This window comes from Pecten maximus, chromosome 2 (assembly GCF_902652985.1).
Source record: "Pecten maximus chromosome 2, xPecMax1.1, whole genome shotgun sequence".
Taxonomy (NCBI): domain Eukaryota; kingdom Metazoa; phylum Mollusca; class Bivalvia; order Pectinida; family Pectinidae; genus Pecten; species Pecten maximus.
The window spans coordinates 46,647,698-46,668,466 of record NC_047016.1 but is presented as its reverse complement, the minus strand read 5'-3'; the positions used below and the strand labels follow the sequence as shown (position 1 = coordinate 46,668,466).

At 35.0% G+C, this 20,769-nt stretch overlaps 1 protein-coding gene across 1 annotated transcript; it reads right to left on the bottom strand.

The window, feature by feature from the left end:
• Positions 1 to 689: 689 nt before the first annotated feature.
• LOC117322288 (dolichyl-diphosphooligosaccharide--protein glycosyltransferase subunit STT3B-like) lies at positions 690 to 14,487 on the bottom strand. The gene is made up of 16 exons (XM_033877103.1): positions 13,725 to 14,487; positions 10,937 to 11,045; positions 10,216 to 10,325; positions 9,302 to 9,390; positions 8,242 to 8,330; positions 7,885 to 7,950; positions 7,024 to 7,123; positions 6,608 to 6,706; positions 6,075 to 6,221; positions 5,240 to 5,649; positions 4,533 to 4,720; positions 3,889 to 4,060; positions 3,121 to 3,294; positions 2,821 to 2,934; positions 2,134 to 2,343; positions 690 to 1,663 (listed from the first exon to the last, which is right to left on the bottom strand). The coding sequence occupies exons 1-16, from the start codon at positions 13,892 to 13,894 to the stop codon at positions 1,580 to 1,582; spliced, it is 2,331 nt and encodes a 776-aa protein (XP_033732994.1). The 5' UTR covers positions 13,895 to 14,487; the 3' UTR covers positions 690 to 1,579.
• Between the last annotated feature and the right edge of the window lie 6,282 nt (positions 14,488 to 20,769).

The window sequence follows — 20,769 nt, the reverse complement described above, 5'->3', positions numbered from 1 at the left end:
CATTAATCCTTAACAAATACAGATCCTGACTAAACATACTGGAGAGAGTAGAGGACATTCCATATAAAGTGTTAACAGAGTTCAGGCAGCCTGACTAAACATACTGGAGAGAGTAGTGGACATTCTATCTAAAGTGTTAACAGAGTTCAGGCCAGGATACTGTATGGTGGGTTGGTGAGTATAATAACTCATTAGATAGAGTGTGATGGCAAGAATAAATATGGTATGTGTATATCTGAGGAATGCATGTTATAGAAATGCTTGTTAGACTATCAAGATGTAACAGCATCTTAACAATAGATTGCACTGCTAACCACTGAAAAAGAAAAAAAAAGAAAAAAAGAAATGCATCTAATAACGTGCCCTAAACCCCCCCCCCCCCCCCCCCTTCCCTTTTTTAAACATGTATCATACATATATAACTGTATATATATATATATATTTAAAAAGCAAGGAATCCCTTTCTCTATTTTACAGAATTTAATTGGAAATAAATTAAATGTCATTAACATGACTGTAAGATGTGTCTGGGATAAAAACACAAGATATGCATCGATTGTTATTTGACTTACACTTCCTTCAGGATAGAACAGGTTTAAATAATCTAATTTACCCCATCAGTTCCATTTCTATACATGATCCCTCAAAACAAAAAATAAATAGCCATAACTTCATCACAAACTACCAAATCATTTTCTTTCTTCACTTTTTTTTACTTTCAAATTAATATATTACATATATGATTAGCTATTAAAAATAGTGGAAAATTGGCTTCTTCCGGTGACTGTGTAACAACATAAAGGAATTAAATAGCTAAACAAACAAAGAACACATATCAATGTACTGAGAAGTCACATTCACATCACACAAATTCTCATCTACAACAATACAACACCTGTACAATACCTCTCCAACAGTTCCCAAAGTTTTTTTTAAATGCGTATGAATTCTATTTTGACAATAAAACCAACAAATGTCTGAATTTATTTCATCCAATGATATGATGCATAACATTTTTTAGAATAATATTTTTTCCTGATATACATGGATTGGCTTTTTTAAAACTCTTCACATGAAAATTCTAATAACTATGACATGAAGAAGCTTGTCAATTATTTCGGGATATCTTAGTTCGACCAATCATAGACCGCTACATCTGTAACCGAACAACATCATCGTCATGAAACAATGAGAGAAGTGTTGCCAACTCTTAATCCAATACGAGTTACTTCCCTTGCCCATCATATCATGGACATTTCTTCCGACACCAAATTCACATAAATAGATTTCCTTTCACATGATCACAATTAAATTTATTTCTCCTCAAATTATATATGTAAATTGATTATTTGTGTCAAGTGAATCCTTGTCACATGACAAAATTTGATTTGTCACATGACAAATATTTAATGATTTCACCAACAAAACTTTATACATAATCACGATATGAATGATTACCCCTCTTGATTCAGCAACAAGTAATGACAAAATTTTATTATTGTCAGTATAAGTTTTGTACGTTTCGTACACACACACTCCAAAAGTCTTCCCACACATTTTCGTCCTCATTTCTTTCTCCTCATTTCCTCCCCTTGGATTTTGGTTTCTTGCCCTTTATCACCTTTGGTTTGTTTTTTATAAAACCTGTCCTTCTTTTACTGGTCTGAAAAGATAAATCACACAAGTTGTAGACCATGTCTCTAACAATTCTGAAAGGTGTTACATGTAACAGTAAGTTAAAATATTCACTACACGTGACGACAATTACAACAGCACCACTGACATGTTGTTACCTATTTACACAGGTTCTCATGTACACCATAAATTACTGGCAAGTGAAAACTGCTTCATTTTCACTGTAGATTAATTTGAGGTCATAGTAATTGAAAAGGAAACCTACCTGTACATTTACTATATCTCAAATCTTCATTTCATATTTTTTTTCCTCAAAATCTTATTTCATAGATATTGCGATGATCATTAGATTTATACTGAATCATGAATTTCAATGGAATAAAACGGTAATTCTACTTTGCAAATTAAAGAACTTCTAGTGATTTACTTCAATGTCAATATCAGTTTAAATCAATACTAATCCAACCATTTATCAAATTTATTATATTTCATGCTTACCTTTTTGGAATGTTTTTTCTTATTAGTTTTGATTTTTGGCATTCGTTGGTTGAGCACACGCTCGCGATTCTCAAGATCCTTGACCTTGTAAATCCTGACGAGCCAGTGCTCCGTGGTATAGGCCTCCTCCATGTGTGTCAGATCAAAGTTTTTGTTTCCGATCTCTACTCCTCTGGTCCTGTCATAACCTGCGGGACTTCGGAAGTCCAGCTACAAATAGAATATAGGGTCAAATAAAAACGACATCAATTTAGATCAAAGCATCAAAGTTAATACTGGATACCATCAATATTTTTTCTTCATGTACAATGCTGAAATGTTTTTCCTATATGACAGGATTATAATTTGAATTCCTCTCTTTCATTTTCACCAAAGAACGCAAATGTAAGTTAAATGAGGTCAAATGGGTCTATATTGCTTTCATGCAACTATTCTAACTTCAAAGTACTTTGAAGAAGGCTTGCCAAATTCATTAATATGTAATCATTTGGTTACTGTCCTGTAGCTTATCTAAAGAAGATTTTGTTGGGAAATTTTATTCCCTTGCATGTCAAAGTTGGTATAACCCAAATTCTAAACCTTCCTGAAGTATAGTGGGTACAATAGTAACTTCACCACTTCCTGAACCATATTGGGTACAATACAATTGCCTCACTAATTCCTTGGAAAGTGTTCATGTGGGTTTACCTGGAGCTCTCCAAATCGGTAGTAAGATAACTTGTACATGAGACAATTGAGCAAGATTTTGGATCCCGCTGAATCCACACGGAACTCCCCTTGTGGCGTGAAGTAATCAGACTCCTGCGAACAGAAATTTATCGTTATACAAATGATAAGGTTCTTGCAAGGTAAGCGCAAATTTTATATGGGAAAAAAGGAATGTTTTCTTGGTATATAGTGTACGAGACAACACATTCAAATATATGCATATCAATCTACTAATTACTTTGTAATAAACATAAAAAACATAGTTTCAGTCCAATTTACCTTGATGTCCTTGGGGTGCTCCCCCTCAGCAATCCTCACCATCCACAGAAACTTGTTGATATCGTCCCCAGAGTACCCAATTACTCCACCAAAGATGACAAGAACGTAGTCAACATCTAACGCCCTCATGATCTTGTAAGCTTCGGGCTCTGTAGAGGACATAGCTTTCCCAACCTAAAACAGTGAGAATCAGGAGTTCAACAGAATTTTCTATGACGGCAACTTCAGTAAACCATAGAGAGAAAAAACATGTCAACGTAACCATAAAGATAAATGTTACATTAATTTATAATTCTTTGTGACATTTTGCACTTTTACTGTTCAGCATACATTTCATATTATCAGGATATTTCCGATGGATCTTGGCACACACCTTTGTAGGATATCATTGGTTCTATGTAAGTTGACCTTTTCTGCCTTTGTCTCTTTTTTCTTCTTAAACATGTTTATTTACAACTACATACAGACAAAGATAGACATGGAATTTGGGAAGATCCAGAGACCAATCTGAGAAATAGAGATGACAAACAATTGTCAAAATCAAAGATTGCCACCTTTCAGACATTTTGTTTCCCTGATCATCCTCAAAATGGATAAAGTATAACTAATTTTGGTACATGGATCACAGATGAAAGGAGACTAGCCTAAATATATGGACTTGAATTTTCCTGTTTTTTTTTTGGTTTTTTTGTTTGTACTTTGAGTAATTTTGCTGTTTAATAAACATTGAAGGTCTACATCACAAATGATGAGGAAGGTAGTAATCACCAGTGCTATGTGACTGTTGTTCCAAGTATTGTTGTCCACGAGCGTTGTCCTATTTCCCATGCCTGCTATCTGATATCCGTAGTCCCACCACGACATAATCCGAGCTTTGTCGTGGGTGTTCTGACGCAGCCAGTAATAAGCTTCACGGAAGTCATCCAAAATCGTCCGGCTTCTGAAAACATGCAAAAGGAAACATGATTATTGCTAGTCACATAGAGTAGTAAATTTGTATAAATAAACAAGAGAAAAATATGTAATAATCTGCCTCTAAAATACACCAGGAATGTCTTCATTAAGATTTGATTCTCAATAAGCCATAGATTTTTTAAGGAATCATAATATGACAACTTATCAGAGTAAAATCTGAAGAGTGGGGAAAATATTTAATATCTGATAAAAAAAACTATAACAAGGTGTAATTTATTGACAGCTTTGATTCAAAGACTTTTATTTTATATAAACATGGAAAAATACCACTTGTGCAGCAATTAATTTGAAATTTATTCATCAAAAAGAGTCATGAATAAATAAGGGTCTGAATTATTTTTTTTTTTAATAATGACCTATGTGTGTAGTTATACATTCATCAGGACAGCCAAGCTAAGATAGCTGAGAGTACAATCTGCTTGTGTGATAAAACATACCCGTCATGATTATAGGAGGCCAGGACAATGCTGGGGCTGGAATAGGCACTGCTGGTAACCCACGTACAGTGCACGGCAAACAACATGAGCAGCATGAGTAGGGCGATCACGATGATGGTCTTTACGTTCATTCCAAGTCCATCCTGGTCCTTCGGCTTTTCCTCCTTCACCTTCTTTGTTTTACCCACCTACAAAAGACAAAGAATATGTGTACTTTCAAAACATTTGTGTTTTTCTGTTTTTGTACCAAAGTAAGCTGTCACAAATAACCACAAGGTTGATCACAGATTTATAATAAAAATTTCCAAAGGGCATTTTCAGTCACTTTACCACATGGCCATGAGATATCCAAGCGTAAATGGTTTCACAGACAATTTTTCAGCAATCACATTTTCTCAGACAGTCATATCAAGCTTTGGATATAGTATACATACTTTGAATTTGAAATTTGAAAATGACTTTGACATATCAAGTAGTGGCTGGTAAAGGGGGATAACTACATTACACGGCAGGCAAAGAGTTAAATTATAAATGCAGGATAAAATATAACAGAAAAACTACATAGATCATTCAACATTCTAGATCAAATACTTCTTAAAAACAGAGATTGAACATGTCACCTGTCATGAAATCATATTTTTCCAATAATCACCCTAAACTACAAAGACAATTTACCACTACCTGGTGAACAATCATAAATAGCATACCTTGTCATATAATGTATCGTTTTTATTATCTAGTGTTTTCTTCTCGGTCTCTTTGACACTTGTTTTAGGCACATCATCCTTCAGGTAGATTTCAAACGTTTTGGAGAAGGCAATGGCAGCAAGGACACACACGATGGGAGTGAGTGTGAGCATGAGCCGCACCATCACACCAGCGAAGTAGCTGGCAAAAATGGCATATAGCACCACAAACACTCTCTCATCGTTGACATGTTTGACACAATACCACACACCTACAGGGAAGGCACACGCTAGAATGTGGAGGTCGAAGAAGAACGACACCCATGTAGTCGGCTGGTGCTCGGACACAGAGGCAATGATGGGGATGTGGATTTTGGCATAACCAGTGTCCCACAGTGAATAGAACCGCCCACTCCAGGGGTGGATGTAACCTTCAAATATGAAACAAAAACATAAGAAAATTGTATGTTTCCTGAGGTCAATATTCTACAAACATCAAATATTACATGTGTCTCCTGAGGTTGTCTCCTGAGGTTGTCTCCTGAAGTTCAAGGAGGTTACATGCCTTTAATATCAACAATTGAGAGTATCTTGTTACGTGTTCATAGTAAATCTTCATATTGACTTACTCCCTATAATATATTACATTGATTGTAATAGTATCTTGTAAATTAACAAAAATATGGGATTTGTTATATTATTTTTCTATTTAGTGGGGGTAGGTAACAGAAATTCTGGTTTAAAATAACCTATATAGTTTCAATCTATAGGTGCCTATTGTGGTTAACACTGACAGGCATAGCTGTAGAAGTTTCAAGGTAGTTTTTATGTATCTGTACAGTCAACCTTGACCTACCTGCCCAGGTGAGTCCAACAACAGCCAAGAAAATGATCCCAGCTGCTGCTGTTGCAGAGAGGAAGAAGAACATCTTAAATTCGGCCTTGGTGAGGAAGGACTGGACATACCTCAGGATGGCATAGGCATACAGTAGTGCAAATACACCTGTCAAAGGGAAAAACAGACATAGGCACTTTTTCTCTCAGCTTTCAATGGAAATTTGCTAAGAGTATAAAAGCTGATCTAAGAACTGCAATTGTTTGAAAGAATGTTCATAATTCTACTAGTTGTACACCATATGATCATGTTATATACCAAAATTGTTTGCAATTATAATAGCACTTATACTTTCAGAGAAACTGAATCTAATGCAACTTTTAATTGATGAAATGACAAAACTCCAAAATGACAGCATGTCACAGCATAAGTTCACAAATACCTGAAGGTTAGATCAGCATAATAAGGATTCAATGATTTTTACATTATCATTGTGAAATTTTTTATCCATCTCCTCCCAAACTACACATCAATCTACACAAAAACATACGTACCAGCCGAGGCCATGTGCTCGCTAGTTTTGATTGGCTGAAACCCTACAAAGGGAATCTGCATGGACAGAAGCAGCCCCACAATGTAAAATGTTGTATATGCTGAAAAGGGAAAAAAACACATTCACAACACAAAATTCTTCCAGTTATAAAAAAAGTCTTATCTCCAGAAAATAATCATATTTTTTTTAAATTTTGATTCAAAATGTGCCACATTCTGTATGTTTTTGTGCCACATTCTGTATGTTTTTAATATCATTAGAGAATGAATTTATGGGGATCTCAGGACATTACAGCATTTCACAAAATGCCGAAGTGGATATTTCTCAGTTAAAATTTATTCTGACAAGCTGAAGTGCCCATCAGTAAAAGTACAAAAACATGAAGTGGAATAAGGTTGATGATTATTATATACAAACCTATGAAAATACGCCGTGAGAACCGGCCCATCAGTAAAAGTACAAACACGTGAAGTGGAATAAGGTTGATGATGAATACATAGCCTCCCCAGGCTGACACCTACAAACCATGCAACAAAACTATATCAATAAAAGTCTCTAATAGATAGATTTGTTTATATTCATATCATCTAGAAATAACACAGGAGCCCTAAAGGGCTTATATACCACTAACCTGAATGAATATACAATCAAAGTAAAACACATTGTATTCTTGTTAAAAAGAAATTATAAGAAATTTGAAAACATTGCAAAAGGCACATGGGGCCTTAATGATCAACCAAGTTCTTACACAGTCTGGCATGGACATAATCATTTAAACATAGCCAGGTCTGTAGTAATATTGCCACTGTGAATTTCGTCCAAATCATATTGGCACATGACTAACACCTGTAGATAATACTGCAGATACAGACAGTCAACCCAAAAAGCATAATAACTATCCTTGCCAGCATCTGGCTACTGATCAAAAATTGAAATGCATTGATTCTTGGATACATATTGTGTTAAAACTGATCCGAGCGAAAACAATTGATATTGTTGTATATGGTCTACTCATTGATGTATTTAATAAAAACTTAACAACATGACAAATTTATTTATTTCCTGTCAAATTATGTGCTTATAAGATAGAAGAATGCACCAGAGACCATATAGTTTTCCAGAATTTGTTGATCCCCAATTTCCTTGTATGATAACAGACCCCTACGCGAGTCACTGTTTAACATACTGCATGAAATCAATCTGATGATTTTAATTTTGTGCAACACCTTGAAAACTAACTGTCAATCTAACCATTACCCTGGAAGGCTGGTCACTTACCATGTAGAAGTAGGAGAGGGCAGTCAATATTGACCACATCACAGAACCAGTCTTCACTGACTTTATCTACAAAAGAAGCCCAAACGGATTATGTTACTGTAGACATTTACTGGATTATTTGAAACAACAGTGGTTTGCTGGTACAAGAATTCTTAAACCACAGAACATGGACATTAAGCATAGACAGGATATTTTCTCATTATTTTAAACTTAATGATATCTTCAGACATCTTGCAGAAATCTACAATATATATATACAAGTTCTGTTACATGTCCTGTCAAAATTATTATGGTAAGAAAAAGAGTCATCAGTTTGAAATGGAAGCAATAGATACTAGCAGAAACTTCTATACTTACCCATAGATAGTATGTGAACATTAATGCAAAAATGGCAATACCCTCGTTGTCATAGCTGCCTGCTACAGATCTGCTGATATATCCCGGGACTGAAACATACAATAATATCATACAGTATAAGCTAATGTTAAACCCCTTTACCTTATATCAAGTTATTTCTGAGAATGCATTACGGAAATTTTCTTTACATTGCCAAAATTGAAATAGAAAAATATTAACCTCTACCTAAGAAGAAAATAATTCTTTAAGAATGACAAAGCACTAGACATCATGGGTCATCTTTAGGTTAACCAATGAAATCATGAGTCATCTTTAGGTTAACCAATGAAACCATATGTCATCTTTAGGTTAACCAATGAAATCAAGGGTCATTTTCAGGTTAAGCAATGAAATCATGTGTCACCTTCAGGTTAACCAATGAAATCATGGTAATATTCAGGTTAACCAATAAAATCATGGATCATCTTCAGGTTAACCAATGAAATCATAGGTCATCTTTAGGTTAATTAACCAATGAAATCATAGGTCATCTTCAGGTCAATCAATGAAATCATAGGTCATCTTCAGGTTAACCAATGAAATCAAGGGTCATTTTCAGGTTAACCAATAAAAGGATATCTTGCTATGTTTAACATATTTAAATTTCAAAAAAGACACTTTGGAAAACCACAGTGTTTGCATTAATTGTAAAATATATGTGAGTAAATAACTGTCAGACATAGGCCAAGCTCAAGTTATTTCTTTCAAGAAGCTTCTTTATGCCAGCAACCTTCTTGCCAAGTATCACAACTTCAGGATAATTATTATCTTTCAAGGGTTGTTTGATGCTTTTTTCATCTTACATATTTCTACCCAGGGAAGCTACTCGCTACATGTAAATACCAAGTCTTTACACCCAAAGGATCTATTGAGGTTTGAAGGATAGTTGATGCTGTACCAGTGTAGCTACATAATTAAGTTACAATATACTTGTAGTCTTTGAATGTGACCCCTTCACATTACTTATAATTAGTCCTTACACTCCACCTCCAGTTTCTGTTCCCACATATAAATTACTTACCTATAGCTATGAAACAGGCAGCAAAGAGACCAGCACCTGTGTTCCATATTTCTTTGGTAAAAAAGTAAACAGCTAACGATGTCAAACCACTGAAATACACAAGTTGTAGAAATATTACTTCATATAAACTAGTAGTACACACCAAATGTTTCATTTTTGTCCAATTTAATAATTGAACTATCCCTCCCCAAAGGCAAAGGGATCACACAATTTTTTGCCACAATGAATCTTCTTGAACAAATGATGCTACCGACCAAATTAGGTTAAAATCTAGAGTAATGAATTATTTACCATATTCATCCTCAAATAAGTACCTTTAACTAGTGTAAAATTTTACTGTATTTATCCTAATATAAGCCCCCCTACCCTAGTGAAACAGTTTACCATATCCATCCTCAATAAGCTGCCTCCCCCAGAGTAAAACTTTACCGTATTTATCCTAAAATAAGCCCCCACCCCTCCCCTAGTGAAACAATTTACCATATCTATCATCAATAAGCTGCCTCCCCCTGAGTAAAAGTTTACTGTATTTATCCTCAGATAAGCCCCCTGCCTTTGCATAAAATTTCAAAAAGTACAGTATCTATCCGAAAACAGGCTCCCTCAACTAACTGTTCAGTTCATTTTTATGTAAATTTGGGGTGCCCCTGTTTGTGAACCACTTTAAGCTGACCATTTTAAAACTGGTGATTCTGAAAAAAACTGAAGAAGGGGCTTATTTGTGGATAAATATGGTACCAACATTTCTCTTCTTTCACCCTGTTCCCTTATATATATGTTCCCAATAGGTTATTCACTGCTGTTTCAGATCAAAATCATTTTAGAACTTTTTGTCAAGTAGCTATTCAAAGGATGAATTGGCAACGGAATGGAAGTATGCTGATACACAAGCTCATGAAATAATTAATACTAACCTAAAAATAGGCGCTAAAAACACACATATATCTCGGATATGGACCGGGATGTTGAGAGCTCGCAGGAACCAGTGTATCGTTCCTGAAGTAACCATTAAACCTGGATATACCTGTAAATAATCAATATATACTTGACAATAGTCCGAGTAGTAAGAGATAATGACAGAATCTGAAATATAAGGATCATCATTATAATATTGACAATATTGACAATTAATTTATTGTCATATTCAGCGATGATGGAATTGGGGTAAAGGTGGGGTTGATGTAGGTCTCTTTTTCAGATCTATGTTGCACTAGGTAAGGTATTGCAAGATTAAATATGTTATTCATCAGATTTGTATGGCTATACATGAACATGCACATACCCATTATCATTGTAATTTAAAAACCCTACACAGTGTCTGATACTGTCTGTAAATACATAAATCTCATTTTTTTTTTTTTATAGAATTGGTTCCCGAGTCCACTGTATTAAACAATATCATTGCAATATGTGAAGTTAACGTAAATCATACAAAAATCAATATAAACCTGACTAAGCAGTAAATGCTTATGGTTTTGGTTTATTTTGTTTAATGTCCTATTAACAGCCAGGGGCACTAAATGCCAGTCAACTGTACCATAATAGGAGAGTTCTTGGTCACTTGCAGTCAACTTTGACTTTGCCTAATTGTAGAGCACAATAATAAGAATAATGTGATATTAATTAAGCCTTTACCGTGCCCCCAACAATCCTGCCAAGTGGATACCATGCCCGGTCATCAAACCAGTTGAGGAAGTTGTAGAATCCATTTTCAACCATATGATGGGTGGAACGATAGTTGAACCTTAAAAATAACACAATCACATATCAAGCTCATACCACAACTTTATACAGACATATTGATTTGTTAAATATTTAATAACATGGACATCAAATTGATTAAAAAATTCTGTTTAATTTTCAGTTAATTTTCATCTTCCCTTCAAATTTCCCTTGTTATCATTATAACAGTAACTTGAAAAAAGATAAAAGTAAATATATTTCTGAATTTGTCTACTGAAAAAAATGTAGTATTTTATCATTACCAGAGATGTCATGATTATTTATGCAGACAGGTCACATTCATATTGACAACAAACATAATCTGAGTGACTTCCGTTCAATAATTCATCTAAATTAATTAAGTGATGCAATTATTTGGATGCTGCGCTGCAAATGACACCATGATACAAATATAAATGTGTACATAAAAGATTATCACAGCCAAAAGTTGATTATCGCTTTCAAGTCATGTATCAGCTATCCCATGTCTTCATCAAACTGATATTCGAAGAAACTTAATCATAAAACCTTCCATGGGTAGCAGGTCGTAGTAACCTTATATGAGTCAAGTAATTTTATGTGATGTTGACTTTATGACAATTTGACAACATATGAACGAAAAGGTAACCCTAAATCCTGTAACTTAAAGATTCAGAGAGATGGACCACATGTACACCAATACATAGCTAACACTGGCACATTAGGTACATTCTGATCCGACCAAAAGTGGTTTGCTTGCAATTGTTTGTTTTTAGGGGTTTAACATCCTTGCAACAGCCAGGGCCATGGGAGGGTCAAGGAGACACCTATAGAGAAAAACAAAGCACAGAAAGACAGCAGTGAGGAAAGAAAGGAAATATTTCAGATCCCAAGTGGTATACACAATGTATATTTATAGGCAATCTGATTAAAAGCAAAATGAATCCCTAATAACTGACAACTAAACTTCAACACAAAGATATTCAGGGATTAGGATCTAATATTGTATATATATCTAGTGTGCATGTAAAGTAACCTAGTTAAATAGATCAAGACTATGTGAACTTATTATGATTGTACATGTACCAACTTCCAGTAAATAATACTGGAGATCTAGAGTATGACGAGCTTTTGGGAGATGTTTGCTTGTGTACTCTGCATGAGTAAAGGGAGATAACCACTACATTTTAATAAGTATCAATGACCATTAAACAATGCATCAGCAGTAACCCCTATGCTATGAATCATTGATGCATTGGTGAATTGTTACACCACTTAAACCATCCAATTCAAAAGTGTTACATATATACACAGCGAAAATATCACCAATTGATAGTCTCAATCATTTATGAACTAGCCCATGTGTACTGGCCTGTGATATACCTGCAGGGCAACATGGCATACATGTACACCTTGCTAAAACTGGAATCCAGAGTTTAAGGGCAATGCTTTCAAGGTTACTCTACTAATTAAGTGGTGTTACTGTACAGTACACACCCTGGAGCATATAAGTGTCAATGATCACAGTACAAGGAAGACCCTATAAAAATTTTTACTTCCTGTTATAAGAGAAGCATATTTACTTCATTCTGTAAAATCAACTGAATTAATTGATATTAAAACAAATATGAAATGAGTTCAAATGATAATACTTAATGTAAAAAGAGGGATATTTCATTTCTTATACCGATATAATAATGAAAAAGTTATTGTGAAAAATAGCTTTAAGTCTTTACTGGGTTTGTTAACACCCTCCAATGAGGAAATAATTCCTACAATTTTACTACAATAATAATAGTTTTTACTGAAATGGAATAAGTTTGGGGTTTATTCGCACAACCATCATAAAGGTTTTTTTCTGTTTTTTATTATATAGTTTTTTCTGTCATCATGCGCTGATAGTCAATATGCTACATGACGTGTTATAAATAGTGGTATGGTTTTTGTGACATTCTCTATTTGTTTTTTTTAGTGATTTTTTTTTTTCTCAATGAATACCGAAATAATTCTATAGTAGTAGTCTAAAACACCTGACCATATGTACCGAAATATTGCTCAGGTACCAAACCATCTGGGTACTGAAGCATTTAAAACTGCATCACATATAGCTTATTTACAATGGCAACTAATTTCTTTCTAGTAGAGTAACATATTGATAACTTATAAATTCGTTATATTGATTGTTTTAGAGTGCGTTAGACAATTTTTAGATGGAAAATCAATTCACATTAAGCAATTAATAGTACTAATGAAAATGCCAGTCAGTTTTGAACAGGTGTGCCTAATGATTAGTAACGATTACTGCTTTGTCGGATCAAAACGGATAGCATTACCTCCGGATCTATTCTTGCAACATTGTTAATTAGAATAGTTTGGATAAAATATGCACTGCTGTACGAGGCATTATAATCCCGTATTATAAAATGTATACATGTATGCTGGTGCTAACAACGTGATTTAGTGCAACAGGTTCGTCGATGGGATGCGTCTCATCTGGTGCTAACAACGTGATTTAGTGCAACAGGTTCGTCGATGGGATGCGTCTCATCCGTTACGAGTTGATCAGTTGCCAAAACACCTGTCTATTATTTATCAAATGCTGTATCAGCATGCATATGGATTGAGTGGTTTAGAATGTGACATGAAAACGCAGCAACGCGTGGTGTCTGGTGAAGATCACGACGATTTTTGCACCAATACCGGTAAAAAGAAGATACGTTACCATGGATCAAATTCGTGGATGATGCTTTCAAAACGAATGACGGCAAAAAGTCTCGAGCTGAACCCAACAAGCCATGCCAGAGATAAAATCACGATGGTTAGTAGGCTTTGCCAGCCGCCTGGGTTCCACATTATTGAGCGGATGTCAGGTTTAACACCGGTGTCCGCCATCTTGATCAGTTCGCCACGTCCTGGATGGCAGCCAATCAAATTACAGCAAGTGCGTCCTGTTCGTTCGGCTACCCTCTTGATTTTACCTTCACGCGTTCATAAATTAACCTGAATTATTCAGGGAGAAAAAACATCAAAGGTACACACCTTTAATACTGAAGTGGCCTACATTCTTGGGTTATTTTTTCTTTCTCTCTCTTCCTAAATATACAATTAACGATAGGCCTATATAACACGTGTTTTCAGGATGCCCGCTTCATTTTCCATCATAGAGGACCATTGACTCGTATCAACATAATCAAAATAAAGTTTTGATTTCAGGTAGTGTGGCCCGGATGGAATTGTGAAAAATATGAAAAAAAATGTTTTCCAACATTCTTTTTTTTATTATTTCAATTTGATCTGAGCCAAAAAATGGGTAGTGAAGACTATTTGGATGATTAATTATGATACCAAGGCTGCTTTTTTAAGTTCATACATGTGGAACTTAAATTGTATAGTCCACCAAACTTGAACACTTGGAATTATGGTGTTCAGGCAAAAAAGAGTCGCTTGATCCCTCTGACATTGAAAGTTGAACAAATTAACTTTGTAGTCCTGCACCAGCGCAGTGAGAAGGCGTTTAACTAATTCAACACATTTGGACCTAGTTCGACATCAAAACGTCTATGTTTAAACTTTGGACTTCTTAGGGCGAATTTGTTCTCCTAAAACCAGTTTTAGTTTCGAACCGGTTCTGTAAACTTTCCATTTGTTGAGTAAACCAGTTTCAAACCACATTTAAACTGAAACCGGTTCATTCATTTGTTTCTGATAAACCTAAACTAGTTTATTAAACCATTCAAACCACCACCGGTTGTGGTTTGGAAGGTTTCGTTTCTGAAAACAAGATGGCGAATGTTGTCAACACACATGCAGAATGTGCTCTTGAAGTGCGCTACGTGCTCCAAACTTGCCAGTTATGGCTTGTAGAGTCATTTGACTTGACAAATAAAATATAAATTATAAATATTAATAATTGTTTTCCCATTGGTATGACAGTGTTCCCTTGTGTTTGAAAGAAAGTCTGCTAGAATTGCATGCGTTTCCCTGTCATTGCATTGAATTGTGGAAGTATGTCTTCAACATAATTTGGGATTCGGGGGATTTTTGTGCGTTCAGGAGGTATTAACGTTTCAAATACTGCTCTGAAGCTTTTTCTCCCATAGACACCATATTGAAAACTAGAATTTCGCATTTGTTTCTCAAGAGCAAACCAGTTTAAGTTTACAAACCGTTTTGAAAACCAGGTTTAAACCATAAACCCAAACCTAAACCAGTTTATTTGCAACAAATTTGCCCTTAGATACTTCAACTTAAAAAAAACTAGTTTCGTTACCCAATTAGTTCATATTATATATATATAACCTTAAAAAAGATGAACACAAAATTTCCTCTGGAGTGGATTAATTTACAAGTTCCATGTCAGTGGTATAAGCATTTAAAAAAGGAATAAGATTCCTTTCGTTACATGTAAATTGTACAATCTTTCGCATGATCATCAACTATCAAAATTATCCCATAAATAGATATATCTTCACCATTGTCTTATTTTTTTTAATGTTCGTAACGGCCCAATGTTTATCAAGTCTGCTCTCAAATGAGTCGAATAAGGAGCTAATTAAGATACACGCATCACCAGGTTAATCGGTTGTTTACTATCCTCTGTGTAAAAGACTACTTCTGAATGTAATGTGAATAATGCTTAAATGTTAGTCTATAATGTATCTCATTCAATCACTGTTTCAAACGTAGCATTTGGCTATATATGACCTTGGTAACTACGACGAATACGGAGACCAAACTTTCTAAAATCGACTGGGACAGCACTTTAGATAATGAGACAAAAGTACAGACCGACCTACTTACCGACATTATACTAAGACGACTAGAGATTGTTTACCTAATAAGACTTTATCTGTAAAAAGTAACCCTACTGCATGGTTTAACAACACGATGACGAAACTGATCCGTAAACAAGTATTTTCATCGAATTGCTAAGCAATCCGGTAAAGTAGATGACTGGTTTAATTAACGCCAATCGTAAATCCAAACGAGATTATTTTAACAAACTCCGTGATAAACTCAACTATAGTAATAATACTAGTGTTCAGGGATGATGGAAAATTTCAATTCTTTTATGTCTTAACTCTAAAAAAAAAGTGTCATTCGTCTTATTTTCTGACAACAGCACTATTTTAAACGACGATCTCGATGCAACCAATGCGTTCAACACCTTTCACCTGCTTTTTCTCCTGACAATCTACTATTGACGGCCTTATGCTTTTATAATGCCAGTATTCAAAAAAGAAGATCCGTCTATTTCAAGTAACTATCGTCTTATGTCAGTGAACGATCTGTGTAATTATGAATATGTGTACACAATCTACAATTATCTAATTAATAAATCTTTATGAACACCCTGTCAGTCCGGCTTCAGATCCGACGATTCCGCGACAAATCAGTCTGTATTTAATTCTAACAACATTCTCTCTGCTTTGGATAAAGGTTAAGAAGCCAGAATGGTTTTCTGTGATATCAGAAAGGCGTTTGTCCCAGTATGGCACAAAGGAATTCTTTTTAATTGGATCTCATTCTACTTATCAATGGTAAACAATCCTATTTAGCATACATCACAACAGGAATTTCCCAAGGATCAATCATATGTCCATTACTATTTTTGATTTTTCATAGACATTGTTCAAGGCATCAATTGCACTATAACACTATTTGCCGACGATACGTTTCTATATGTCCAAGTGGAGTCGGCGGATCTTTTGAACGGTGATCTAACGGAAATTCGAGAGTGGTTTGAAATACGTCTTATTAATTTTGAACCCTAACAAAACTGTAACAATGCCCGTAAGAAAGAAACTTAACCATTTACAGAAGTCACGTGCTACATACACATCGGTATCACCACAGGCGTCTGCTTCTGGTTAGTATTGATAGAAAAAAAATATTAGGTCCTATACCCCTACTATATCAAAGCAGACGCCTGTGGTTAGAGTACGATGATGATGGGGAAAAAAGACAACATAACTTGCAGATACCTGAAAATATAGAACTCGAAGTAGCCAGAAATCCAGAATCTTTACCGGGGCTACGAAAACATAAAATACTTACCTTCCTTCTTACCTAACCTACCTAATCTACCTGCACGCCATACTAACATACATTCTCAAAACACCAGGGAAAAACAAATTCTTCCTTGAATGGCAGATATATGACTACCTTTTGATTCACTAAAGATAACAGTCCTCCTCAATAATGATCTTGCATAAGGATTTAGATTGATGGACATTTTGGAAAGGAGCTGTCAACTTTTACACGACTTCGCCGCTTTCTTAATATTGAAAATATGTTTATATCAACAATACCGGTTGTTCATTCAAATTCTAAAACGGAAAAAACAACATAAACAGGAACTTCGTGTTAACGTTTATGTCAGGTCTACAATGTATGATTTCGTATTATTTGCTGTTTTTGATTAACGCCCTATTAACAGCTATGGTCATTTAACGGGACATATAGGATTTGAAATAAATCGATTTCTTCGTGGATGTCTAAATGACGACTTTGACACAAGTACTTTTTTTTTTCCTCAACTTAACCATTTTTACATGTTTGTTCGTCGTTGTTTTTTAAGTCACTGGTAGCTAACGTTACTGGTCTTGCCAAAGAACTCGTGCTCCTGCATGGTATCGTCCTCCATGTGAAAAAAATATCGACTGAAAAAAAAGAAACATCTAAAACAAGTGAAAATAAGAAAAATGATTTTAAGAGAAAAAGAAAACTGTTCAATGAAAAAAATGACGGAGATGGGCTTTCAAAATCATGAAAGGGACACATATCTCATTATTGTGCGGTAGAGCTGAAACATCTTTTTAGAAATACATGTACATATGTATGTGAAAAATTCTAATATCACACAGATATAGAATTAGGCCCCCAACCTGTCATTAAGTGTTGTAGTCAATCGTCAGCAAGTAACATCACCGTACCTAAATCAAATTAGAGTCACAAGACATCCATCCCTATTGCAAAACGATAACATCATTGGATACGAACCGCAATGCGTCCATATATTGGATATTGGCGGGATGAAAGTCTTGTGAAACGAACTCGTATGTAACAATTTCAAAACAAACACGCAAGTGAGTGAGTAACAACACCATTTTTTCAGCGCAAGAAAGCCAGACCCAATTTGTTGTTTGCCTTTATTTGGTCGCCGCATGTTCGTCCTCTCATTAAAGCATCTGATCATTTGCGAGTAGTGAAACGGACACCCGCCAGTTCTGAAATCAGATTCATAAGAAATGGATTATCTGTGACAAATGAATATACTTGCACACTTTCAAGTAACAAACCAAAAATGGGGTTCGACACTCAGCTGGATAATTTATTTGAATTCCTGTTTTATCAATATTTATCTAATAATATACAAAGAAGTTAATTACTAGCACACACAGTCTGTTTCAGTTATTTCAATGAAAAAAAAAATGCATTCGTTATTCTGACAACATTATTTGGATATTATTTTGTACAGACTGTTTAGAATTTTGAAAACTCCAGTGCTTTGATGAATATGAAATACAATGGAATTGTAGTCAGTGCCATCAACATACCCAAAGTGAAGTTTGAGTCACAAGACATGCATCCCTATTGTAAAACGACATTGTCATTGGATACGAACCTCAATGTGCCGACATGTTGGATATTGGCGGGATAAAAGTCTGTGAAACGAACTCGTTTGGAATCGGATGACACATGCTACAAAGTCTGCGCATCTCAGTCTGACGAAGAGTTGTTTTGAAAAATTATATTTGTATTTGAACGCAAAGAATTATTTCGCAATAAGATACAATACCGTCTTTCATTATCTTGAATTAGTTTTAAATAGATTATACCACCATTTCCCGTTGTCTCGGAACGTTGTTTGGTATTTTTCAAAGCACAATTTCATCCTGATTCTCCTCCAAATTCTTGCACTTCAAAACTTTTTAATATGGCCGACTTTTTAGTGCACACGACACCGTTATAGAAATGAACCGTGCAATTTTCACGCATGCTCAATAAAAGTTCTTTTCTGTGACCTTGATTGGTTCGTGAAACAGCACTAATTGACAGATGATGTCCATTTCAATTTGTGTTGACGTTGTTACATATCAACTTGGATGAAGGCGGTGAATGTTTAAATCTTGCTGTACAAAACCGGCTCAAAACTGTTAAACCCATAATAAGTGATATCATCCTAGATAATAGGGAAACACTGAAGTCAATAATACGTTTCTCTGTATAAAATATGACAAACGTAAAGCTTTCGAAAGACCGTTTCACAATAATAAAACACTTTAATGGAAACAAATCATATATGTGTGTTAGATTATCGTGCAGAGTCCATAGAATTCAACACGGTAAAATAGCCTCACAGCGTATACATTTTTTGCGCCATGGATCGACAGTTCACTCAACTTTCACCAAGACGATCAGGGCTCGATTCTCCGAGCGGACAATAAAAGGTTTAACATGTCCGATCGCACACTGTTTTTTTCCACTAAGCCCTTCTGTTTGGTACTTACATTTTGTGTTAAATCTTGGATTACCACGATAGATATCTGGTTTTTCCTAATGTTCGTGGTAGTTCTGAGTGCAATGCTTTCCGGGAACCACAGCTGTACCTAACCAACTATAACTAGATAATTAAAGAACTAACTATAGCTGGCTGACTAGTTAACTACTAACTACAGAAGGAGGAGTATTTTTCGAGACAAGTTGCCAATCTGTGCACTCGACTTTTTAATCTTGCTGATATCAAATAATATATTGATGAAGCCGAGTGTTATAATAATGACATCATATAATATAATGAAAACATCAATCAAAATACAATATACAATAGACATCAAAATATGTAGTATTTATATATGTGACACCTCTATATAGCGTTCCACATGAGAGTCAATTCTAATCACCTCATCTCGAACGATGGTCACGACATCGGCCAAATTAGAACATTGCCTTCGACGCAAATTTATTAATACTAACCGCATTTTCAAGTGTCTCTCACATATACTAAGTATTCATATAATATATATCTCGGGGAAAAAACAGTTACTATAAGTAACTATATATATATCTTTGTACGTAACACCAATGTCAAAAAGTTTGATAAGGAACAGGATGAAATATTAACACTTGCAACTCATGCGCACGGTATGCATGCAATTCTCTACACTTTGTATGTTTATGAGAATAAAACAATGTTGTCATTGATTGGTAATTCGTGTGCATGGATGGCATCCCGCGCGCATTGATTGGTAGCTCGTGTGCATGGATGGCATCCCGTGCACATTGATTGGTTACTCGTGTGCATGGATGGCATCACGTGCGCATTGATTGGTAACTCGTGTGCATGGATGACATCCTGTTTGCATTGATTTGTAACTCGTGTGAATGGATGGCATCCCGTGCGCACGAATTGCATGCATTACCATATATGTCCCTTCGGGGGCTCCGTACGTAGTTACTATTGAAAACTACACTCGTTATATATGTTTAGTTCAGTTATATATATAGATTATATGATTAATTCAACACACAAGCAAGAGCAGAAATTAGATTGTGTACTTTTTTTTTTTTATATAATATTCACAATAAGCGTGCCCTGGTTTACCTACATCACTTCAATTATCACGCACCCGGTGGTAGACATCGCGAAAAATCTTTTGCCGTCTACACATTTTTGTAATGATTTAGATAATCATATTAAAACCCGTGTTTTATTAAAAAAAAAGGACTTTTAAGAGTAAAATTTCTCGCGTTAATATATCCAT

Coding starts and splice junctions, on each gene's coding strand:
- LOC117322288 (XM_033877103.1), bottom strand. CDS start 13,894: ATGGCGGACACCGGTGTTAAACCTGACATCCGCTCAATAATGTGGAAC. Junction 9,391..10,215: donor TTTTTAGCGCCTATTTTTAG/GTTAGTATTAAT, acceptor TGTGTATTTCAG/TGGTTTGACATCGTTAGCTG. Junction 3,295..3,888: donor ACAACAGTCACATAGCACTG/GTGATTACTACC, acceptor TCACTGTTTTAG/GTTGGGAAAGCTATGTCCTC.